This window comes from Hippopotamus amphibius, chromosome 2 (genome assembly GCF_030028045.1).
Source record: "Hippopotamus amphibius kiboko isolate mHipAmp2 chromosome 2, mHipAmp2.hap2, whole genome shotgun sequence".
Lineage (NCBI taxonomy): Eukaryota > Metazoa > Chordata > Mammalia > Artiodactyla > Hippopotamidae > Hippopotamus > Hippopotamus amphibius.
In genome coordinates this window covers 196,406,514-196,429,438 of record NC_080187.1, presented here as the reverse complement: position 1 = coordinate 196,429,438, position 22,925 = coordinate 196,406,514, and the positions used below count along the sequence as shown (strand labels likewise).

Genomic DNA, 22,925 nt, shown 5'->3' with positions numbered 1-22,925 from the left:
TTGTGATTGGGTTTGAATCAGAATCAGATTGGAGAAAACTGACATTTTTACAGTTCTGCATTTTCCAATCCATGAACATGGCATATTAATTTAATTTCTCTGAACCATGTTTACATTTTTTGGCCACAAATTTGGCACATCATTCAAATTTTATTCCTATATATGTTATGCATTTTAATCAATTTGATTACATTTTAAAATTTTCATTTTTTAATAGTTTGCTAATAGCATATAAAAATAAAATTTGACATAATCATTCCCTCTACAAATACAGGCAGTTTCAGTTTTTCATTTCCAAACTTTAAGCCACTTCTTTCTCGCATAATGTCCTATACTTAATTTGAAAAGCTGTGGAATTAGCCCTAAAACTGATAGAAAATGGAAAGTCTAGAAATAACCAAAGTGATATGGTTACAAATACATATGATTTGGCATAAATACTCAAATTTCAAATATCTGGGAAAATAATGTGTTCCTCAGTAAATGTTATAATTGGACAAATAGTTGGGAAAGAAGTCCTTTTCATCTCGTACCATACATTCAAATAAATTAATATAGACTAAAGATACAAATGTTTCCTTAAGAAGACTGTAAGAATATCATTTTATAATCTTGGCATGGGGGATAGTTTTGTAATTATTATCCAGAGACAGTAACCAGGAGAATGGTGATAAACAAAATCAAAATTTCTTCAAAATGACACCATAAATAGTATTTAAAATACTTCAAGCTGGAAAATATTATGATATACAGCCAAAAAACTCTTAGTATATGAATAATTCCTATAAACCTTGATAGAAAAGATAACTTACCCCAAAAGACAAATGGGAAGAAAGCAGAATAATTGCAAAATAAAAAGTACAAATGTCAGGAAATAAAACAATGTTTGACTTCACTGGTAATAAAAATATTTTTAAATGAGATGCATTTTTGACCTTTCAGACTTACAAGAGAGAGAAAGTGATAATATAAATAATATATAACAGTACAGGAAGTAAAAAAATAATAAAATCCTCATTGAGGGCAATTTAGTAATCTAGTAATTACAGTAATCCAGTAACTTATCTTCGTGAAATAATTCTGAAAGCACATTATTTATAATAATGAGATGGAAATAACCTAAATATTTAATGATAAAATTTACCTAAATTATCATTATATTTGAATGATATGCAATATTATGTAAAAGATAATAAACCTTTATTGGATGAAAAAATGTCTACAATACCTAAATTCTGAAATAAGACAGGGCTGGGATTAGGATATGGTTCTGCTATTTACTCATTGTGCACCTTGGATTTAATGTCCACCTCTCCATTTCCTCATCTGTAAAATGATAACAATGGGAATTACCTAATAGAGTTGTGAGAATTAAATGAGATAAGGGGATTAAAAATAGCAATACCTGGAACATAGTTGGTGCTTATAACAGTTTTTTATGCACAGCCTTCCAGAAATATGATAAATATATGCATATAATTATGCATTGTTGCTAACACGTTTAAGTGAAAATAATTAGATTTATAAATATTACACAAAACAATTCCATTTTTGTTTTATATATAGAAGGGGAGGAGAGGAAGAGGAGGGAGGGAGAAAATGAATTTCTAGAAGAATATGCAATAGTTGTAAACAGTGGCTAATGCTGGGAAGTGGGGAAGGAGATACTGCGAAAGAAGGGATGTGGATTGGACATTTTATTTATTTCACTTATGGAGCGCATGGAAATTTCACAATGAGTATGAATTATTTAAAAATACACACACACACACACAAAATATCCACCCTATCTCTGAATGGCAGGATTTTTCAAGTAATTTTAATGTATTCTTTTTTTGTATTTTCCATTTCTAAATAAATTATTTTAACAATATTATGTTACATACAAAACCCTAAAGGTAAGCAAATTGGTACTTCATTAGTTAAAACACCAACTTATAAAATACTATGATGAAACCATTATAAACTAGAACTACCTGAATTTTTTTCTGCTTGAAAATCATAGACTTCTCATTGTTTCTAATCCTTCAGTGCCAATTGGATTGGTTGCTAAGAGAAATCAAATCCAAGTAATGTACAACAATTCAGAGCACTGGACACTGTACTTCAAATTTAAGAACACACATATATAACATAATCATTAGTGAAAGTGGCTCCTCAAGAGGGTGATGGTTCTGGAAAAGCTGCTGAATTGACAGAACAAAGACTACTTCCACTTTTAAAAGCTGTTCTCATCTAGGAGATGTTAGCTCCATGTTTCCTTCCTTTTCAGTTTGACACTGTCCAACTGACATTTTAAGGAAGCAAATAACTTTATGAATAATAACTTCCAAAATAAATTGGTCTTATAATTTACATTTGAGAACATAATTCCCCAGCTAGGAAAAGAAATTCTTTTTCTATGATAGCTAATGAACAAGATAATAATTGATTTTTCAGGTTGCAAGTAACTTCACTCTCAAGTTTATGACTCAAAACATGACTAGGAAAGAGACTGTAACCTGTTAGAGAAAAGGATACATTAAAACAATACCTAGAACAGCACTGAGAACCTAGCCCATACTGGATAAACAGTTTGTTAGATTGATGATCGAAGTAATCCCAATCCTCAAATAATAGCCATAGTAGCAAATTTGCACAAGAGGCCCTGGTTATAAAATAAATCAACCTGTATAAAATAGAAGGCAGGAGACTGAAAAGAACAGTAGATTTTCCAGAAGATGCAAAGTGCTCTGGCGGTTAAGTTTAAGAATGATTTAGACCCATTTTAAAAAATATATAGGAAGAGGGTATTTGTTTCCTATATGATTCTATAACAAAGTACCACAAATTTAGTGGCTTAAAAATAACATAAGTGTATTATTTTATAGTTCTGGTCAGAAATCCTAAAATCAAGGTATCAGCAGGGCTGTGATCCTACTGTTCGCTTTCAGGGAGAATCAATTTCCTTGCCTTTTTCAGCTTCTAGAGGCTGAAGCTGCCCTCGTTCCTTAACTTGGGACCCCTTTCATACCTCACTCTGACCTCTGATTCTTTTCATCACATCTCCTTTTTTGACTCTAATGCTTCTGTCTCCCTTAAAAGGACCCTTATAATTACATTGGTTCCACCAGATAATACAGGATAATCTCATTTCAAGATCCTGAATTCAATCACATCTACAAAGTTCCTTTTGCCAAGTAAATCAGTATATTCACAGGTTTCAGGGATTAGAATGTATACATTTTTGAGGGGCCATTATTCTGTCTACCTTGGGGAGAGAAAGAGAAAGAGAAGAAAATCCCAAAATATGGCCTAACTTTATCTAGATGTCTCATCTCTTACCTGTTTAGGTAACATAAGTTGAAAAGTTAAAATTAAACACAGTGACTTGAATTGTTCAACATCTGTTTTCTGTAGATTTCCCCCTCATGCTTAATCTAGTTGAATTTGAATAAGGTGTCGCTTAGGAAACTGTTTTAAATTCAGAGTAGAATTTTTAAGAACACAGCTCTGTAAGAGATTAGAGAGCTAATGAATTAAGTGGAAACTAAAAAGCACATTAACTAGAATGTAACTAGTTTGTATTAGATGCAGGAAGGAGATGGGAGATGACTTCTGAGTCCAGAGACCCCAGGAGACCTTTTGCACTAATATCCAGGAAAGGCCTATTTTCTGGAACTGGCCTAAATATCCTTGCCAGGAGATCTTCTGGCATGAGGCCACAATAGTTCAAATGTCTCTCTCTTATTACAGAGACTGGCCCAGGCAATATCTCTGAATGTCTTTTGGTTTGTCCATTCATAATTTCATAAAGGCACAAGCCAAGGGAATTTGGTCTTAGATTCTGCAATCACAGCGGATGAGCCCTGGAGTGAACCAAACAGGAAAATGAACAAATCTCTACCTTTCTAATGAAATTATCAAGAATTGTATTTGAATCTCATGCCTGGGCCTCACCTTAGCCCTTTGAGTTATAGATTGTTATCTGCTATATGCGAAAAAAATCTTAAACATCAATTTGTTATACATGCACACAGATTTACAAATAACAACAATATGACTCTACAATATGCAATTTCCTAATAGCTAAAGAACATAGAACTGAGAATTTTGGATAGCCATCATAAAATTTAAGCTACAACAAAACCACAAATTTTTCTATGGCAGAGACATGGAAGTGTGTAGAAAAAGTCAGACTTCTAATGATAGTTGACAAAAGGCCTACTGTATCCAATATAAAACAAAACATAAAAATACCAAAGGAAAAAAAAACAAGGAAAGCTACTCAACCTATAAAAATATTAAGATGTTTATTCCCATTGTAAGAGAAATTGTGACAGTATTATTAATTATCCCAGTTCATTGGGATATTTAATAAACATTTAAATTTAGGCCAGCTGCAGTTTCCCTGGATAAAATCATTAGCTTCAGGAAGTCTTACACTATCAAACTAGGCACATGTGCTGGGCAGCAAGTCATGGCGTTATGACTAATGCTAGCCTAAGATCTCATTCTCTGTGTCCAAATTCACCAGCTTATTTGTTCTTATTATTCAATTTATAGAATGACCCTAAAAGTAAATAAAGATCACAAGAATTATTTACAATAACCCATCAAGTGTGGACCAGCAAAGCACCCAATTTCGGGGCTGTTCTTTTACCCACATTGGCTTTTGCTAGCCCATTTTAAACTGACATGTCATAGTTCAATATGAATGTGCTCATGTTACAAAGGGTATTCATTGATGTGAGCACTTAAGATCTCATTAAAGTAATTTGATCTTTAAAATCTAAACTATGAAGAAGCTATCAGAGATACAGATTTTGAAGAATATGCTTCAAAATCTTGAAATCATGGAACAATTATTAACGACCAGCATGTAATGAATGTTTGTTTTTTTGTATGCTATGTATTGTGTGAAACGTTTACATACACTGATTCACTTAAGGCTCTTAGCACAGAAATGAGGTGGAAATTGTAATTATTTACTTATACAGATGAAGAAACTAATTTTATAGAAATAAGAAACCTGCTCATAATTGTACCGATGAATAGCTATTTAGCTAGAATTCCAGACATCAGAATCTTACACCAGACTTAAAGTTCATGAATTCCATTTCCAAGTTTAAAAAGAGAATGAATGAATCTAGATCTTCATAAGATAGTCTCCAAATGCATCAGTCAAAGATAACCTGGAGTGATCAACCACTTATCACAGTTTCTATGACACAAGTGTATGCTGTAACATTCTGTTACTTGATACAAGGAAGAAAGAACTAGTATGTACTGTCATGAGGATTTAACAACATTCTTCTTAGTCATTCTACCTAGGTTTCTGTACCCTATCTGTGCCATTTCCATTGAGGTATCAACTTCTGCAGAATTCAATCTCTAATCTCTACACCAATCTCAAACTTTCACCCATGATCTAGTCCCTCATTCCTAGAAGACTACCCAATATTTATAGTTGACTATCCACTTCCTATTTCCTCCAGATGAAGATGCTTAAAGCTAAAGCCATCATTTGTACTGATAAAGTAGTCCTTATGCTTTTTGTCCATAATATTTCAAGTATTCCAATTATCTGGTTTCTAGTACATATCATACACACTTCCACCTCAGTCTTCATACAAAATAAAAAAAAAAAAAATGTTACTCAGATGCCCTCCCTGGCTTCTGTTTGTCTAAAACCCAGTGCCTTCCTCAAGGACAAGCTATGCAGGTGATATCCAAGGGAAGAGGAAGGTGCACATGGTCCTTCCCCTGAGTCTGATGAGCCAATTTATCCTTTGGGTATCTGGAGTTAGAAAAAACAAAAACCCCACACTTCATAGCTGATGTTCAAGGTCCTTCTCAATCTGGCACTGGCTGATCTTCAGAATCCTTATGTCCCAATAATACCCTTCATGAACACCCTAATCATCTACCAAAATGGATCACTAATCCCCATCTCCAAGTCAAGTAGGGCCTCCAATACCAAGAGATCGTTCATGTATATTTTTGGCCACAAGGCCACCTGGTTTTTCTTTCCTGTTTCCTATGGTCCCTTATAATTCACATGCCAGTCTTATCCCCTCAACTATCTTCTCAGCTAAATTCAACATGCACAAGGAGAGAGATGGCCTTATGTTTTGCAACCTCTAATCAAAAAAGACCCTTAGAATAAATAGTGCTTTTGCACTTGGTGTACTCTCAATGTACTGACTTGTCTCCAAAATTACACAGTTCTCCTTCTAAGTCTTTCCTCTCTACTCAATCCATTGATATTTATATTGTATCGGATTTTTAATGTGTTTATGCTGTCTGGTCCAGTGGTCTTGATAGAATTTGGATGCTAGAGAAACATGGAAATTATTGTATCAGAATGCTTATCAGACAGTTCTATTGTAGCCTGCTCAGTAGTGAGCATGAAACAGCTAAAGTATAAGACACTGTGCCACGAGGGAGAAGGTTAATGGTGTGATGCAGGAAGTGTCAAGTTTCTAAGCAGTGGTAAGATCTGTTTTCAACTCTGACTCCAAGAGGTTCACCCTTTCTGCCAAAGATAGTGAAATAAAAGCCTGCCCATGCCCCAGTTTGCAATAGCAGGAAAGAAGAAGCTTATCTCAGTTGAGATGATAAGGCTAATATCTAGCAAATAAAAGCAGAGAACTAGACTATAATACACAGTAAAAGGGAGGAAGTGTGTTAGTATCTGCCACATCTTCAGTCAAATATCAAAGATTTTTAGAAGAGAGGCAGCCCTGCTGAGTTTTACTTACTGTAGCTTCCTCAAAGGAGCAAGAGAACAGATTTCTATTCTACTCAAGTTTCTCCTTTTCACTCTCAATTCAGATCAGAAATGGACTCTCCTTTCTCTCTTTTAAGGCCCCTCTCTTCCTGTTTCTGTCTTTGAGATATGACCTTTGTATTTTCAAGGGGCAAACAATCATTTCTAATGAAATATGCTGAGCAGGGAACTGAAGTAGGCAACTACTTCTCTAAGCTTGAATCCATGCATTTTCTCAGGCAGAAGTCCAGAGAAGCAGAGTTGCATAGAAAGAAGTATACTGCCTAATTTAATTCTCTTAATGAGTTTCTAGTGAGCTACCCATGTGTTACAGGCATGCTGATCTTAGAGAAACCATCTTAGTGGCTATTTGGGGCAGCCAGAGGCCCTCAGCTCCTCTAGGGTGGCCACCTCAACCTAGCCTGCTCAGGGCTTTCCCAGGTTTAGCACTGAAAGACCCATGTCCTGCAAAACTCTTCAGTCTCAGGAGACCCTATCTCTGGCCACCATAAGCAAAGCTTTTACTTTTCCTGTAATGTATCATAAAACTATTATATTTGTGTGTGCTAGGTGAAAAAGCTGAGATGCATTAAATGATCCTGTGAGCTAACTGTTATGGTTATAATCCACATTTTTTAAATGAGGCATCATGACTTATAGATTAAATGACTTGCCCAAGCTTACCCTGCTAATAAATGGTGGAGTCAAGATTGAAAACTAGGACTTTTAATTCCAAATCTTGTGTATTCACTGACATACCACATTTGCCTTTTGCTCAGAGATGATGTAGCATTTTCCCCTCCACAGGTCCCAGTGCTTGAATGGAAGAACTGAAAATATTATTAGCCCTTACTTAGTGTTCTATCTCTAATGTGTACCCTTTAGTTGTTTGTACTCAGCTGGGGAGGGTCAGGGTACTCAGCAGGTTTGCTTGGATCCCAAAGGAACAGCTCAAAGTCACATATACCCTTTTTTCTCCTTACAAGTTACTTATACAACTTTTAAGGCTGGATAAGGATAGCTTAACACACACACACACACACACACACACAGACACACAGACACACACACACACACAGACACACACACACACACACACACACTTCCTTCCCCTTGCTGTTTAGGTCTTAGTCTGAATTGCCATGCCAGGGTACTTTTGTCCCCTTTTGATGAGACTTTTCACAGGAATCCCGCTGTCTTCCCCTGATTTCTGCTGCAGATCACTTTCATTACTCCTAACCCAGTCTTACCACCAAATAACTCTAAGTCTGAACCCCAGTTACGAGTACTGCCCAAGTACTCTCTTCAAACTCTGTATGAATCATTGAATGCAAATATATACATTGGCAAGAGTTTTCACAGATCTCACCACATTGGTCAAATCTGAGTCTCAGCTGTGACCCAGACAGGACACTTTGTTGTATGTAATCTGTGGTTTCATTCATTCCTGCGCTATAGCTGTGGTACTTCCTATACTTTTAAGTGTAGAATTAATACATCTTTATTATAGAAAACTCAAAAATGTATAGAACATATAGAGGAAAGCAAATATGTAAATAAACAACAAAAAATATTCCAAATCCCCAAACCCAGCAAAAGATAGCTACAGCCAATATTGTCAGCCCCCCCTTTTTTTTTAACTCTTTCTAAGCACTTATAATTCCAGCAAGACAAACTCATAGACCAACTATCATGTTTCATCACTGACATTTCTGCTTTTTACCTATGTGACGTTTATAAGGAACACTGTATTTCTCTCATGGTATACTTGAATTAATTTGCATTTCCATAAGAAATTTTATGTCTCCATTTTTTTTTACTTCCTATACTTCCTATACTTGATACAAATAAATGCATCTTATTAAACTTGGGGCTACTTCTGATACTTGAGAGTCTATAGTCGTCACTGTAGCTGTCACCTGGAACAAATAATTCAAGTATTGTTTCCTGAAGGAGTCTTTATATGTAAAGATTATGAGGAAGACAGTGTTACCCTGTGTGCAAAGATTTACACTCAGATCATTCTGAGCAGCGACGGCTTCTAGCAGCCTCTGCTTTGGCCTTGCCTACCTGGGACCTTACAATCTAAACATCAAAACAATGAGCAGGAGTTGCAGTGATGTTTACCACGGTTGACAGGGTTACGGAAAAGTACTCCAAGCAAAAGACACGGCTGCTATGCCTGAACGCACTCGCTTCTGAAGCCTAATGTGTGTCTAAAAATTAAGTGTCTTGTACTTATGGCAAATGAGTCTGTCCTGTTAATGAAACTATACGATCTTGTGAATATAAATCATAGCTTCTTCCCCTCATTTCCTCATCATCTAGTAGTTATTGTTCAACCACTACGTTCCCAGAACAACTGAATCATTTTCACAAGATGCAGGAATTCAAAGTTCTAGATATATTATTCAAAAGATTAACATATTTAATATCCGTAGTCAGACATTCAAAGTTTCAACTTGCCTATCCAAACCCATCTTCCACTTTTCTCCTGCTTATACCCTGACATATGTTCTCCAATACATTTTCTTGCCCATGATGCTATTTAAGTTTCTGTACTTCTTCCTGCTCTGACTTTTCTGTATCCAAGTACCAAAATCCTATGCAAATATCAAATCCCAATTCGATGCCATCTTCTCCATAAAGTCTGCCCTGATCACTCCAAATCAGAAATATCTTCCTTTTATAAATTTTCAGAGCACTTTATCCACTGGAAAGTAAGTCACCGTTTACCTTGCATTGTAGCTGAGGTAAGTGGTTAAATACCAAAAATGAGATTCTGCCATTTTCATAGTCATTGTTATTTTTTTTTATTACTCCAAGTACAGAGAATATTGTATTATAAGTAAAGGTAAATACATGGAATAACCTTCTATTTTCTTCAAATTATGAGAAATATGTCATTTTGAATAATATTTAGTTATAGGTATACATAATTATGGTAGATCATTAAGAAAATGGCCTCAGTTCATTTCTCCCATAAAGAGTCAGGGTCTATTTCCATGTTCCCCGAATTGGAGATGAATTTATTCCTTTTTGGACAAGAGAATGTTGCAAAAGTGCTGGTTGTCAGTTCCAGCCTGGGCTTAAAGTAGCCTTGCTTCTTCCACTTTTTTTCTTAGAATCCTATCACCACCATATGAACAAGCTTGATCTGGCCAGCTGGACAATGAGTGACATATAGCCCACTCTCCTCTGTTGCCCAGATACTAGCCAGATAAACACAGAAATGTAAGAACCAGCCCCTGTCCAGTGGACTGTACGTGCATAAGTGAATGCAGACAAGATCAGTAGATTCATTGCTTTAAGCTACTGAATTTTAGGGTGGTTTGTTACACAGCAACATCTGTCTAATAGAGTGATATTAGAATGGGACATAATATTAGGATAGGGTGTGACAGAATCTTAAGGTTGGAAGAGGCTTTAAAGAATCAAACATCTGATATTTAAATTTCCTTTGCAACATTTCTACAAGTGATCACCCAAACTATTTAAATATCTCTGGAAATGGAGAATTTAGTTTTTACAAAATCTTTTACTGTTGGAAATTTCTTCTCATATTGAGAAGTCTGCCTACACATGATTTCACTGGTAGTGCATGTTTTTCCCTCTGTAAAGCTCAGGACAAATTTAATCCCTTTTCCACACCTACTCTTTTAAATATCTGATGACCTTGAGCACATTCTCACCAGAACTTTCTCTTTTTCAGATTCAGTGTCCCGGGCTCATTGGTGGTTTTTCCTATGGTATGATTTGAGATCCCTTTTCAACCTGCTTGTTTGAACTGCAAACTTTCTCTTTTTTCTACACCCTGTTCAGGTGTTGGTCCCTGAACTGAGCACACAGACCTGAGAAGCAGGGGAGTTCCACAAGCCACAGGGCTTTCTGTCCCGTTTGACCCTGCACTTCTCTCCATGTGCTCTATGGGGGGCTTTCTGTGCAGGCCCACTGCACTAGCCCCACAACCTTACTTAGCTTGCCACTGGATTCAATGAACATTTTAAATTTTTTCATGCATTGCTATTAAACTGTATTTCCTCTCTTCTATAGAGTCTGAGTTCAAAGCCCCGATCTATCCCTAATTGTGATAATTAGGGCTGTTAAGAAACATTTCGGGTCTTTTCTACTTTCAGACACATGATAGGATTGCATGTCAACCCTCTCTTTAAACTAGTTATTGATATATGATTTGCTTTGTTCATTGTAATATGAACACAAGGGAGGCATGTCACATCGAACTGAAAGTTTTAAGAGTTAGAGCCCAGTATGCCGCGTCCTAATTTCCCTACAGTGAAACCATGAACGTGTGTTGAGACCTTTGCCGTCCAAGTTTCCTGAGCAACTATCAAATGCATCCTCCTCCCTTGTTTTATATGCATTGAAAATGTAGTATGGGTGAGAAATAAACCTTTATCTGATTACTACACTAAAATTGGGTAGTAGGATGAGTTACTGCATAGTAACCTAGTTTATCCTGACTGATATACTATTTATACTTCATCTTGTTATACTCAGCTGTAGTATGCTAAAATGTTTTAGATATTAACTCCATTATGTAATAACACTAGTTATTTTGCCCAACCATGTCACCTTCAAATCCTACAATCAGATCTTTTATATTTCCATTTAGTTCAACTAAAAATAATCTGTCTAGAGGCATTTCCTGAAGCACCCCACTAATATCCTCCACCTGATACAAAATCACTCATCAGTCATTGTACTTTGGGTTCAGTCATCCAGTCTATCATTAATTCATCACAGTGATATTATGAAATATTATATATTTCTAGGGGATATTACAAAAACCTTTAGCAAATACTTTCCTGGAACCTAGATAGAAATATATGTACAACCTTTATTCAATATACCTATTTAGAAACCTTGTCAGATGAATACGTAATAAAATATTAAGTGCAAAATATAATATATAATTACAAAGAACTGACGTAGACTCAGGCATCACTTATTTGCAAAGTACATCAGTTTGGCATAACAGTAAACTGGGTAAGCCCTGGAATAAGGTAGGCCTAGTTCAAACCTCAGCTCTAATAATCACCATTCCACTTTGACCATGTTTAATACTCTAAGCCTCGGTAACCTCATTTGAAAAATAAAATAATTGTAACATCTACCTCAAAAAGTTGTGATGGATTAAAGAAGATGATGTATAAATAATGCTTAGATATGGGCCTGTGACACTGTAACACCAGAAAAAGTATTAGTTATTATAATATGAATTTGAATCATCCCTACTTTTAAAATACCTAAAATGTTTCCTTATATTTACCCTATAATATTTCATACTGTTTCTAAATGCTAAGAAAGACAAACAATCAAGACCCACCTACTAGACTTCAATGTAGAATTGGTCATATCTGAGAATTACAGTTCAAATAGCAAGCTGTTCAATACTGAAGAACACACCCTGGATTAAGCAAACCTGTTACTTCAGATAAGGAGTAGTTACAACGTTATGGAAGCAAACTATTTTGTTAGCAGTGACAGTTACTGTTTTTTTTTTTTTGCTCTACTATACCATATTCCTAATAAGAGGAAATCTCTGTTATCTACCGTGATGAAATATGGTATTCGTTTATTAAAAGATACTTAAAACCCTATTCAACACACGCTTTACTGGGATATACGTCGATCAAGCTCATTTTTTTTTCCCTAAGATAGTTTATATACGTTATATGTACTCAATAGCCATACCAATTAAATTTTGGAAAGAATCCACAGGTTTAGGAAGCATGGTAGTCATAACTGCCAACTTATCTAGAGGCATTATTTTCAATGTTTTTTGACTAACAGCTGGTAATTTTCTAACACAAGTGATTATTCTGCTCAATGAAACAGATGATATTTTCCACAGTTACTGAACTGGGACTGTCTTAAAACCTACTACCCAAATATTGTATTTATAAGGGATGTATCAGTGATTTTAATTTGCTACTCTTCAAACACATAAAATACCGGGAAGGCATTCGAAGATTGAACTTGATTCTATTTAGCGCATCCTTAAAGATTCATTGATTTTCTAATGAATTTAAGCCAAGCCAGAGACTTAGGTCACGATTAAAGATCTGCTTTAAAGAACTGAAAATGCAGAGAAATACACAAATGTTCAATAAGCAAATTAAATACAAAGAAAGCTTTAGAAAAAAAGTGCTTCTGCACAGCATTTTTTCCTCCAACAAATATGCTCTCGTCAGGTTTCTTAACTAGAAACTTTGTTTTTCTGAGGCTGGATTGTCTCTAGCAGCTGCTACATTAATTAGGTGGGTACTCCTGCAATGCTCAAACTCAGAAGAGAGGATGACATGTACAGGCTTGAAAGGTATTTTGTGTTTTTGAGGTGGAGCCTGGAGTAAGGAAAGCATTTCTGAATGGGAGTCCCAAAGGTGAGGAGGTAGCAGCAGCAATGTGCTTAGGCTTCTGTCAGTGGCCTTACTTTTCTAAATGAGAAAAGATACAGCCTCAGGGACTGGGTGTATGTTACAAGTTCCATCCCTAAAGCTGAAGTGGCCTTACGGAATGCTAGTCTTTGGAAAGCGTATTATTTGGGATCATTTAAAGAGTGTCTCAAGTCCTGTGAGGTGGAGTTAAGTTCTCAGAAACTAGGAAATGGTAGCCTTCTTGTTGGGTGTGTTGTTGTTGTTGTTTTAATATTTATTTATTGGCTGCATTGGGTCTTTGTTGTTGCACATAGGCTTTCTTTAGTTGCGATGAGTGGGGGGCTGCTTTTCATTGTGGTGCACGGGCTTCACATTGTGGCAGCTTCTCTAGTTGCGGAGCATGGGCTTCAGTAGTTGTGGCACATGGGCTCAATAGTTGTGGCTCATAGGCTCTAGAGCACAGGCTCAGTAGTTGTGGCACACAGGCTTAGTTGCTCCGCGGCATGTGGGATCTTCCCAGTAGAACCCACATCCCCTGCACTGGTAGGCGGATTCTAAACCACTGCACCACCAGGGAAGCCCCCTGTTGGGTGTGTTTTTTCCTGGCAGTCTCCTAAAGATAAAAGGAAAAGCAGGCCCCTCCTGAGGAGCCAACCATTGCTGTGGGCAACAATTCTGGAAGGCTCCAAGGTGAGGAACTGGCTGAAGGCAAGTCAGTCGTCAGAGCTGTTGGTGGCTGTGGTTTCCCTTCCTGTAAGAAAGGCATTACCTGCATCCAGGGCTGATACAGATGAAGAGTCATACGCATCCTCTCCATCAAAGATGTAAACCTATTGTCCTTAAAACCAAGAGAGTGGCCTCTATGTGACGAGTAAAGTCCTGCAACCCAGGATGTTCCTGAAGTTGCATATTCCTATGAACAACTTAATAATGGAAGGACAGATGTACTCTGGATGAGGAATTCTCTGCAGACTGCTTTCCTGGCACAGAAAATGGTCTCATTTAGAGTAGACATCAGGTCTCCTGTGGAAGGAGGAATCTTTTCGCTAATATCATTACCAGAAGATTGGAGAGCCTTATACAGTATCCCTGGATTGACAGCGGGTCATACGCAAGTGTTCTTCTGCATTTATAGTCTATCACTGAGTCAGAAAAAAATGTCAAGCTACAAACTCAGGCCAGAAAATGAGATGATGAAAAAGGTGTCAATCTCTAACTTGGTGAACTATAAGCTAGTAGAAATGAGGTAACAGCTCCATTTTCCTAATCCTTTGAATGAGTTCCATGAATTCTTTGCCAATACCTATGCAGGAAAAAAATATGCCTGGAAAGAAATGATTTATAATCCACTCCGAGAAGACTATGGTGTCTGTAAGCCTGATTTAGACTGCAATACTAGATACTAACAGGTTCTAAGGATGTGGTCCTGCTGTTTTGTAGGTTCATACATCGAAGGAGTCAGTCTAGTGGCTGGTCTTTGTGGCTAATGTAAAAATGTACTAATGACCAAGATTTTCTCAACAGAGATACTGAATGCTCTCTGAGTAATTTACAAGAGTCTAATGAAGCATTTCAGCTCATCATGAACTAGGAAATTGATGTCTGGTGGTAGGACAAAATTAGATAGGCAGGGTGTTTTGTTTTTGTTTTTGTTTTTGTTTTGGCCACAGGAAGCTATAAAGGCTTAGCAATCAGTATTTGATACATGGGTTTTAGAAAGTTGATGGCCTCACCGATGTCAGTTTTCCTAGTTAAGAGGCTCTCTGTCTAGGCTAAATCTTGGTGTGTAGAATATAATGTGTCTGCTTGGTGTATAGAATATAATGTGTCTGCTTGGTGTATAGAATATAATGTGTCTGCTTGGTGGGATAGAATATAATGTGTCTGCTTGGTGTATAGAATATAATGTGTCTGCTTGGTGTATAGACTATAATGTGTCTGCTTGGTGTATAGACTATAATGTGTCTGCTTGGTGTATAGAATATAATGTGTCTGCTTGGTGTATAGACTATAATGTGTCTGCTTGGTGTATAGACTATAATGTGTCTGCTTGGTGTATAGAATATAATGTGTCTGCTTGGTGTATAGACTATAATGTGTCTGCTTGGTGTATAGACTATAATGTGTCTGCTTGGTGGGACAGAATATAATGTGTCTGCTTGGTGTGTAGAATATAATGTGTCTGCTTGGTGTATAGAATATAATGTGTCTGCTTGGTGTATAGACTATAATGTGTCTGCTTGGTGTATAGACTATAATGTGTCTGCTTGGTGGGATAGAATATAATGTGTCTGCTTGGTGTATAGACTATAATGTGTCTGCTTGGTGGGACAGAATATAATGTGTCTGCTTGGTGTATAGACTATAATGTGTCTGCTTGGTGTATAGAATATAATGTGTCTGCTTGGTGTATAGACCATAATGTGTCTGCTTGGTGGGACAGAATATAATGTGTCTGCTTGGTGGGGGAACTGCAGGGAGAGTGCTGAGCACTAGCAGACCTGGTATAATCCGGAGTCTGTGGTAGGGCTGGGAACTTTCAGCCTCACATGAGATTCTTTTCTGGCTGATATTACTACCCACTGGCATGATATATCTGACATTAGCTACAAGATGCCAGGTTTCATTCTTCCTATAATGGATTAAGCAAGATAACTCCCTTTATTACTTTTATAAAGAACAAAGTGAAAAAGGTCATTCAATTATTCATCACAAAAGTTCTCCTTTTTCAAGGAGTAAGAATGGAGTTTATTAGAGGAAATCTTTAATACAGTGTGAATTTATATCTAGAGTTTTCTAAAGTGGTAACATTTTCTGATAGGAGAATGAAAGGATAAAATTTATCTTAGCATAATTAGGGTAATTTTTTTATATAAATTTTCTCAGTAGAATCTTCAAAAGTTTCTCCAAAATAGAGAAAAGGAGATTTGCAATCCAAAGCAAAGTGGCCTACTAATCAACTGGGGTTACATCTCCTGTGAGAAAAATCCCCTGGTGATTTTTTTCCTGTAAGGGCTTAGTAACATTGAGTTTGAGGGGTGAGTTAAGCTGCTTTTCAAACTCAGAGTACTTCTCATGTCTGCCTAATCCTCAATCCACAATTGTTTCAGGAATATTTTTCTTTAAATGTGGTAATCCTGAATTTCTTAAAAAGTAATTCTAACCAATTAATCGAAGAGACTGCCACTCTAAAACATAATTAACTTTTGAATGAGGTCCTAAATGGGCAAGACACTATCATAAACTTTATAGAAGGAAACCTAAGTAATAAAAGACCAATGCTGTGCCTTTAAAGAGTTTAAAATCAAGTTGTGAAGGATATGAACCTTGTTAAGGTTATGCAACTTAAGAAGTTAATATGTGCCACAGGAATGACATAAATAGGAATACAGAAAAGGGAGATAATACTTCTCTATTGTAAAAAGAGAGACATAGAAATCAAGGAGGATATTGAAAGCCATGTACAAAGAGCCATACTTCACATTGAAGAAATGAAGAGTCATCAGACACATTAAAGTAGAAAAGGACTATGCTTCAAGAAGGTTAATCTTTAACAGTGTATAGATTGGACTTATGTGGAGGAATAAGTTGATGCAGGAAGATCAGTTAGAAGATTAGTTTGCAATTGACTGAGTGAAAGGTATTGAGGACTAAAACTAGACTAATGGCAATCTAAGTTTGAAAAAGTATAGGCATGGTGATTGAATTGCTGTACAATTATGAATTGTGAAAGTAGATCCTGTCTGCAACTGATAACAATTAACAGTCCCTAATCTGAACTCACTTCTCCCTAAATCTATGGTGAACTCCTCTACCAAATTCCCTGGGAGGGGGGAAAGGAGTTCTTCCATGAAAACAAAGTCAAAGAAAAAGGTTTCCATTTTTCTCTAAAGAGTGACCTGCTACTGTGAGTGAAACAAACTTAGGTGGGGGCTGTCATTTTCTTGGTACTTGGCAAACCTGCTTCAAAGCATGCAAGGATGTTTACACACAATGAACCACTGACCTAAGGAAGGGTTTATAGCAGTGGAAAGAGCTGTTGTCTAGGCTTAAGGGAAATTCTGGCCCTTTCCTTTATTTTTTTAATATTTCTTTTATTTATTTGATTGCGCTGGGTCTTAGTTGCGGCTGGCGGGCTCCTTAGTTGCGGCTCACTGGCCCCTTAGTTGCTGCTCACCAGCTCCTTAGTTGTGGCATGCAAACTCTTAGTTGTGGCATGCATGTGGGATCTAGTTCCCTGACCAGCAATCGAACCCAGGCCCCCTGCATTGGGAGTTCGGAGTCTTAACTACTGCACCATCAGGGAAGTCCCTGGCCCCTTCCATTAGAAGTAAGGGCCTTACCTGAGGGGACAGGGAAGAATTTAATTTATGGGCTAGATAGGAACAAAGCAAAAAGTTCTCAGCTACCAGGGAAAAGACTGCTGCTATGAGAAAAGAACCCCATAAGAGCAAGAACAATCTTAGCTTCCATGGTAAGTGACTGATTTCATGCCCTGACAAAACACGGAGTCAAGACTAGTAGTGGGGAAGATGGCGAGAGGACAGAACATAACATCCTAAACTTTATGGAGGATATAAAAGCAATGTCAGAACTATGACAAATACAAAGAGTAGACTAAACCTGCTATTCCCACATATTGTACAGTCTAACTCATGTCAAGTATAACAACTACAACAAAAATCACTGTTTTTATCAAGGTAAACTTACAAACAAAGGAATTGTTCAGAACTTTAGCTAATGATTGACTTGTTCACATTCACAAAGTTATTTGTTCATGTCAATACTTGAACAACCTTGGAAATCTCTGCACTTATTTCATGGTTTTTTTGTTAGTTTGTTTTTGTCAATTTTACCTATTTGAAAGGGAGGTCAAAACAGAAACATTTCTCTGATGAGTAGTGATGTTGAGCATCTTTTCATGTGTTTGTTGGCCATCTGCATGTCTTCTTTGGAGAAATGTCTATTTAGGTCTTCCGCCCATTTGTAGATTGGGTTATTTGCTTTTTTGGTATTAAGCTGCATGAGCTGCTTGTATATTTTCGAGGTTAATCCCCTAAATGCCCATCAACAAACGAATGGATAAAGAAGATGTGGCATATATATACAATGGAATATTACTCAGCTATAAAAAGGGATGAGATGGAGCTATACATAATGAGGTGGATAGACCTACAGTCTGTCATACAGAGTGAAGTAAGTCAGAAAGAGAAAGACAAAGACAAATATTGTATGCTAACTCACATATACGGAATCTAAAAATGGTACTGATGAACTCAGTGACAAGAACAAGGATGCAGGTGCAGAGAATGGACCGGAGAACTCGAGGTCTGAGAGGGGGTGGGGGGTGAAGGGGAAGCTGAGACGAAGCGAGAGAGTAGCACAGACATATATATACTACCAACTGTAAAATAGATAGCCAGTGGGAAGTTGTTGTATAACAAAGGGAGTTCAACTCGAGGATGGAAGATGCCTTAGAGGACTGGACGGGGAGGGTCGGGGGGACTTGAGGGAGGGTGGGGAGGGAGTCGAGGGAGGGAGGGAATATGGGGATATGTGTATAAAAACAGATGACTGAACTTGGTGTACCCCCCCAAAAATAATAAAAAAAATAAAAATAAAATTAAAATTAAAAAAAAAAACAAAAAAAAACAGAAACATTTCTTTTTCTATTTGGCAACCTCTGCGTCCTGCCCTTCAACAGTGTTTCTCCATATTCTCTATCTTTTTATTACCTCTCCCAACATCACCTCTCTTCTAACAGGTTCGGTAATCCTAGTAGTGGCTGGAAAGCAGTCATTTGGGGTTAAGGAGAGCAGCTATGGCATTGCTCAGAACCACAGACAGAAAATAAGCCTTTCTTAACATAGGCTCAAGGAACTTAGCTCCATGAGAACTACCCGGCAGATAACTTGGATGACTGAAGAAGAAAGAGAACAAAGAAGATGAGTCTCTCCTGTCCCAAACTGTCTGTCTTTCGTCTATACCCATCACTGTTTTATAGACTTTCCTGAGTTTTAGTGTAGACAAGAGTGATACCTCTAGACTAGAAAGAAAAAAAGTATAAAGAGAGGCCTTGAAATGCTCCTAATAAAACGCTGACTATAAATGTCCAGGGAAAAGTGAACTTAAGTAAATGCAATCAAAGTCCCAAGCCAGTGGCATTCTAACTCAGAAAGTGATTCATATTTGGAGAAGGTACCCATGTGACTTCATTCACTATCACTGATTAAAGTAGTGTCATCAAAGTGACATTCAAATGATATCAAATTATCACATGCTGCGATCACTCAGATACTCCTCAGAGAAAATCTGGGAGTCATTGCATGACAGCCTTCAGTTACCGCACCCCCAGAATCAACTGCAGCATTCACCCAACACCACACTCTTCCCAAGCTACTGCCACCCAAGAGTGAACTTGGTGGAGGTAATAGAGCTGGACATGTGTGCTCAAGGTGGGACTCCCTCTAACAGACAGCTAGTCTCTAGGACTCCCCAGTGGTCTGACTGACACTTTATTGCAGTCTCATTGCAGTTTTGTTGCAGTTTAAGGCTTTTCATGCCTAGTCCTCCTTCCTTCCCAGCCCCCTCTTCCCAGGTATCAGACCTACATCATGGTCCAAGGCACTTCTTGCCTACTCCTGTTGTCTGTCTCTCCACCTTATCTGTGATGTTTCTACCCCAAAAGTTCTTGTACTTTTGTCATCTTGGTATGACTCTTAGCTTACATATATGACAAAAGTTACCAAACTCTTAAAAAACCACTAAGATGTAAAATGTTAAATGTAATGATTTCACTGAAACAAGCATCTTTCCATCCTTCTCTTTTTCTGTGCATCAATTCTCTCTCCCTCTCGATTCTCTTCCAAGAATCTGTCTGGATTTTTATTGTGACAGATAGGAAAAATAAAGTTTGGCAACACTTATAGGAAATGTACAGAGAGATGAGCAGAAATCAGCAGCATTGCTAACTGCAGTATCTGGTTTCACTGTGTATAGGTTATGCTTTTATTGACACTTGAGAAGCGAGAGGGAAAGATGGATGTGGTCTGACTCTGAACTGATTAGGGATGGGTGAAGGTAGAGGGGTAAGGAATGTAAAGTCTTGTCCTGAAGCAGCAATGAATCCCTATTTTCAGTCTGCTCCAAGTCTCAGTTTCCCAGGACAATAAATATTTTAATAGTGAGAATTATTGCAATATTTTACTCTCTTAAAAACATCCATTTAAATATTTATAGGGAAAGTAAAATAAGAAATAATTATTTCTGGAAGAGGTTGTGAGTGAAAGCTTGTACTTAAATGTACCCTTCAGGTTCCTCAAGAGGAACTTGTCTTCAGATAGCAAGTTCTCTTATTGACTAAAAATTATCACCCCATTCCCATTCCATCATAACTCCAAAATCTCTTGCTAAGTCCTTAAAATAGGAAGTTTCTGGAAAAATAATGTGGAAAGGATACAAAGGATCAAAATGCAAAGATGACCTATTGTAGATAGACATTTACACAGCACGCACTTAACAAAAACATGGATGTAGGTTAACTCTGTTTCTCTGATAATGATAAAAGTCCATATTCAGACATGAGTTAGGAAAGCAAGTTGTTATCAAGTGACGGATGCCACAGGAAGGTAGGAGTTGTAAGAACTGTAAGATCATAAACTCAGGTAAGCCTCTAAGACTATGACATACAAATTTTTTTTCAAAATTAAATTGGAAATTCAACTTATTTTCTAAGATAAACATTTTATTAGTTTTGTCATATTATCATTTTTTGTAAACTTAAAGACAATATATGTGGGGTAGTGGAAAGAGAGTAATCCACCTATTACCTGAATTTTTATAAATAATCCATAGGAGCTTTTGCCAAAGTTGGTTTTCATAACATATTTAAATTGTGACATTACAATATGAATATAATTCATTACATATTTAAAGAACATTGAAAAGTTTGTATACATAACAAATATCTTAGTTACTTATTTGCAAAATCTCAATGAAGTGATATGATTATCCAGGAGGTTTAAATTTGAAACTTAAAATTTTTCATGTTTAATTTAAAGTAAACAGCAGGTGGATGTTATTTAACAAGATTCATTTTAAAGGGATTAGAATATTATAAAACATAACTGTGAGACTATTTCTTTGCCCCCCAAAACCCTAAAACATATATCTAAATTTTGCTTCTATTTCTATTGCACACAAATGTGTTCAAATTTCAACACTTCTAAAACAATTTATCTCTCTCTCCTGGGCATAAGCTTTGGTCCACACATTACACTTTGAAAACTGATTATATGTTTGTTCTAGTATCATTTACAATAATGACACTTGTAAATATTCTGGAAAATTCATTAATAGAAGAATGAACAAATATTGCATAAATGTTCTGAAATATTTACATCACTTATAAATAATGAAGTGGAAAGTTTTCCAAGGTATGTTGTCAAATAGCAAAAAGAAAAGATAAAGAAACCCACAAGTTGCAGATGAAATATAACATAGTGATTAAGATCACAGACTGGAACTAGACTAACTTGGTTTGAACACTGACTTTGCTACTCACTCATTAGCTGTATGAAGAGAAAGTTTTGTGTTGTTTTTTTTTTTTTTGACTGCTTTATACATCACTTTCTTCATGTGTAAAATGGAGGTCAAAACAGTACTTACCTCATAGAGCCATGTAAGGAACAAGTGAGTCATTATATATGAAACAACAGTAATGATATCTGCTATTAAGTCAGCACTAAATGAGTGCTTCTTTATTTACATATAGAATGGGCTAATTTATGTTTGATGCACAGAGATATACAAAACTACTATTCTGTATGAACACACAGCACACATACGTATGCAAGCACACAGAAAAAGGCCTAACAACACACATGCCAAACAAATGATACCAATGTATCATTAGGGGAATTAAGGGGGATTCTTTGCTGTTTGAGTATCTTACATAGAAAATATAATTAATACATTATTTTGTGGTTACGTTTTAAATACTTTTATACACCCATTAAATGCAACTGTAAAAAATAATGGTGAAGATTACATTCACTGACTACAGACACAGAAAGACGTTCATGCACATATCATTAAGTGCAAACAAGCAGATCAAAACATTGTTTTAATTTTATTAACATGAACTCAGTAATGTAAAATTATATGGTTATGTTTTGTGTATGGAATGATCATGTTAATGTCTATTCTGGCTAGGTGATTTTGACTTTCTTTATATATAGATACATGTATACATAACTAAACATAAATATATACAAATCTATACATTACTTCTTAAAAAACACTATAAAAGCTATTTTATTGTGAAAAGAAAGCAACAGCAAGGCAAGCTAATTATACCATCATGCAACACTCTGCACTTAAAATACATATTGAGAGCACAGCCAAGAACCATTGATGAACGGAACGAACTAGGAAGATTATGAATGTACTTACCCAAACGCCTGTAGTGCAGAGAATTTGGAAGCATCCAAATCAGTGCCATTTACTATTCGAGCCTTAAATGAAAATGGAGAAAAACAAAACAAACAAAAGAAACAGGCTTTTAGCATCCTATAGCTGTGTATACATGAATTTGGAACACGCGTCAATTGCACTAGACACGTAACACCTAGTATGACAAATGCTAAGCAGGGTCAGCTCCAAGTCAAAGCTACTGTGTTTTTGTGAGTGGAGGTTTTGAAATTAGCTGTCAGCATTCAAACAAAAGCACTGGCAGAGTCAAGGAAAGCATCATATTCCAAATACTATTTGCCCTT

The 22,925-nt window shown here is 36.5% G+C and overlaps 1 protein-coding gene across 3 annotated transcripts in view; it reads right to left on the bottom strand.

Moving 5' to 3' along the window:
* Window positions 1-22,925, bottom strand: part of UNC13C (unc-13 homolog C) — a 620,639-nt gene that overhangs the window by 441,415 nt on the left and 156,299 nt on the right. For 2 of the 3 annotated variants that reach the window (XM_057724492.1, XM_057724493.1), the window contains exon 3: window positions 22,609-22,664. In XM_057724492.1, coding sequence (XP_057580475.1) covers window positions 22,609-22,664 — 56 coding nt within the window. Of the gene's footprint in view, window positions 1-15,728; window positions 15,732-22,602; window positions 22,665-22,925 lie in introns of all 3 variants that reach the window. The other variant, XM_057724491.1, reaches the window with a different exon arrangement.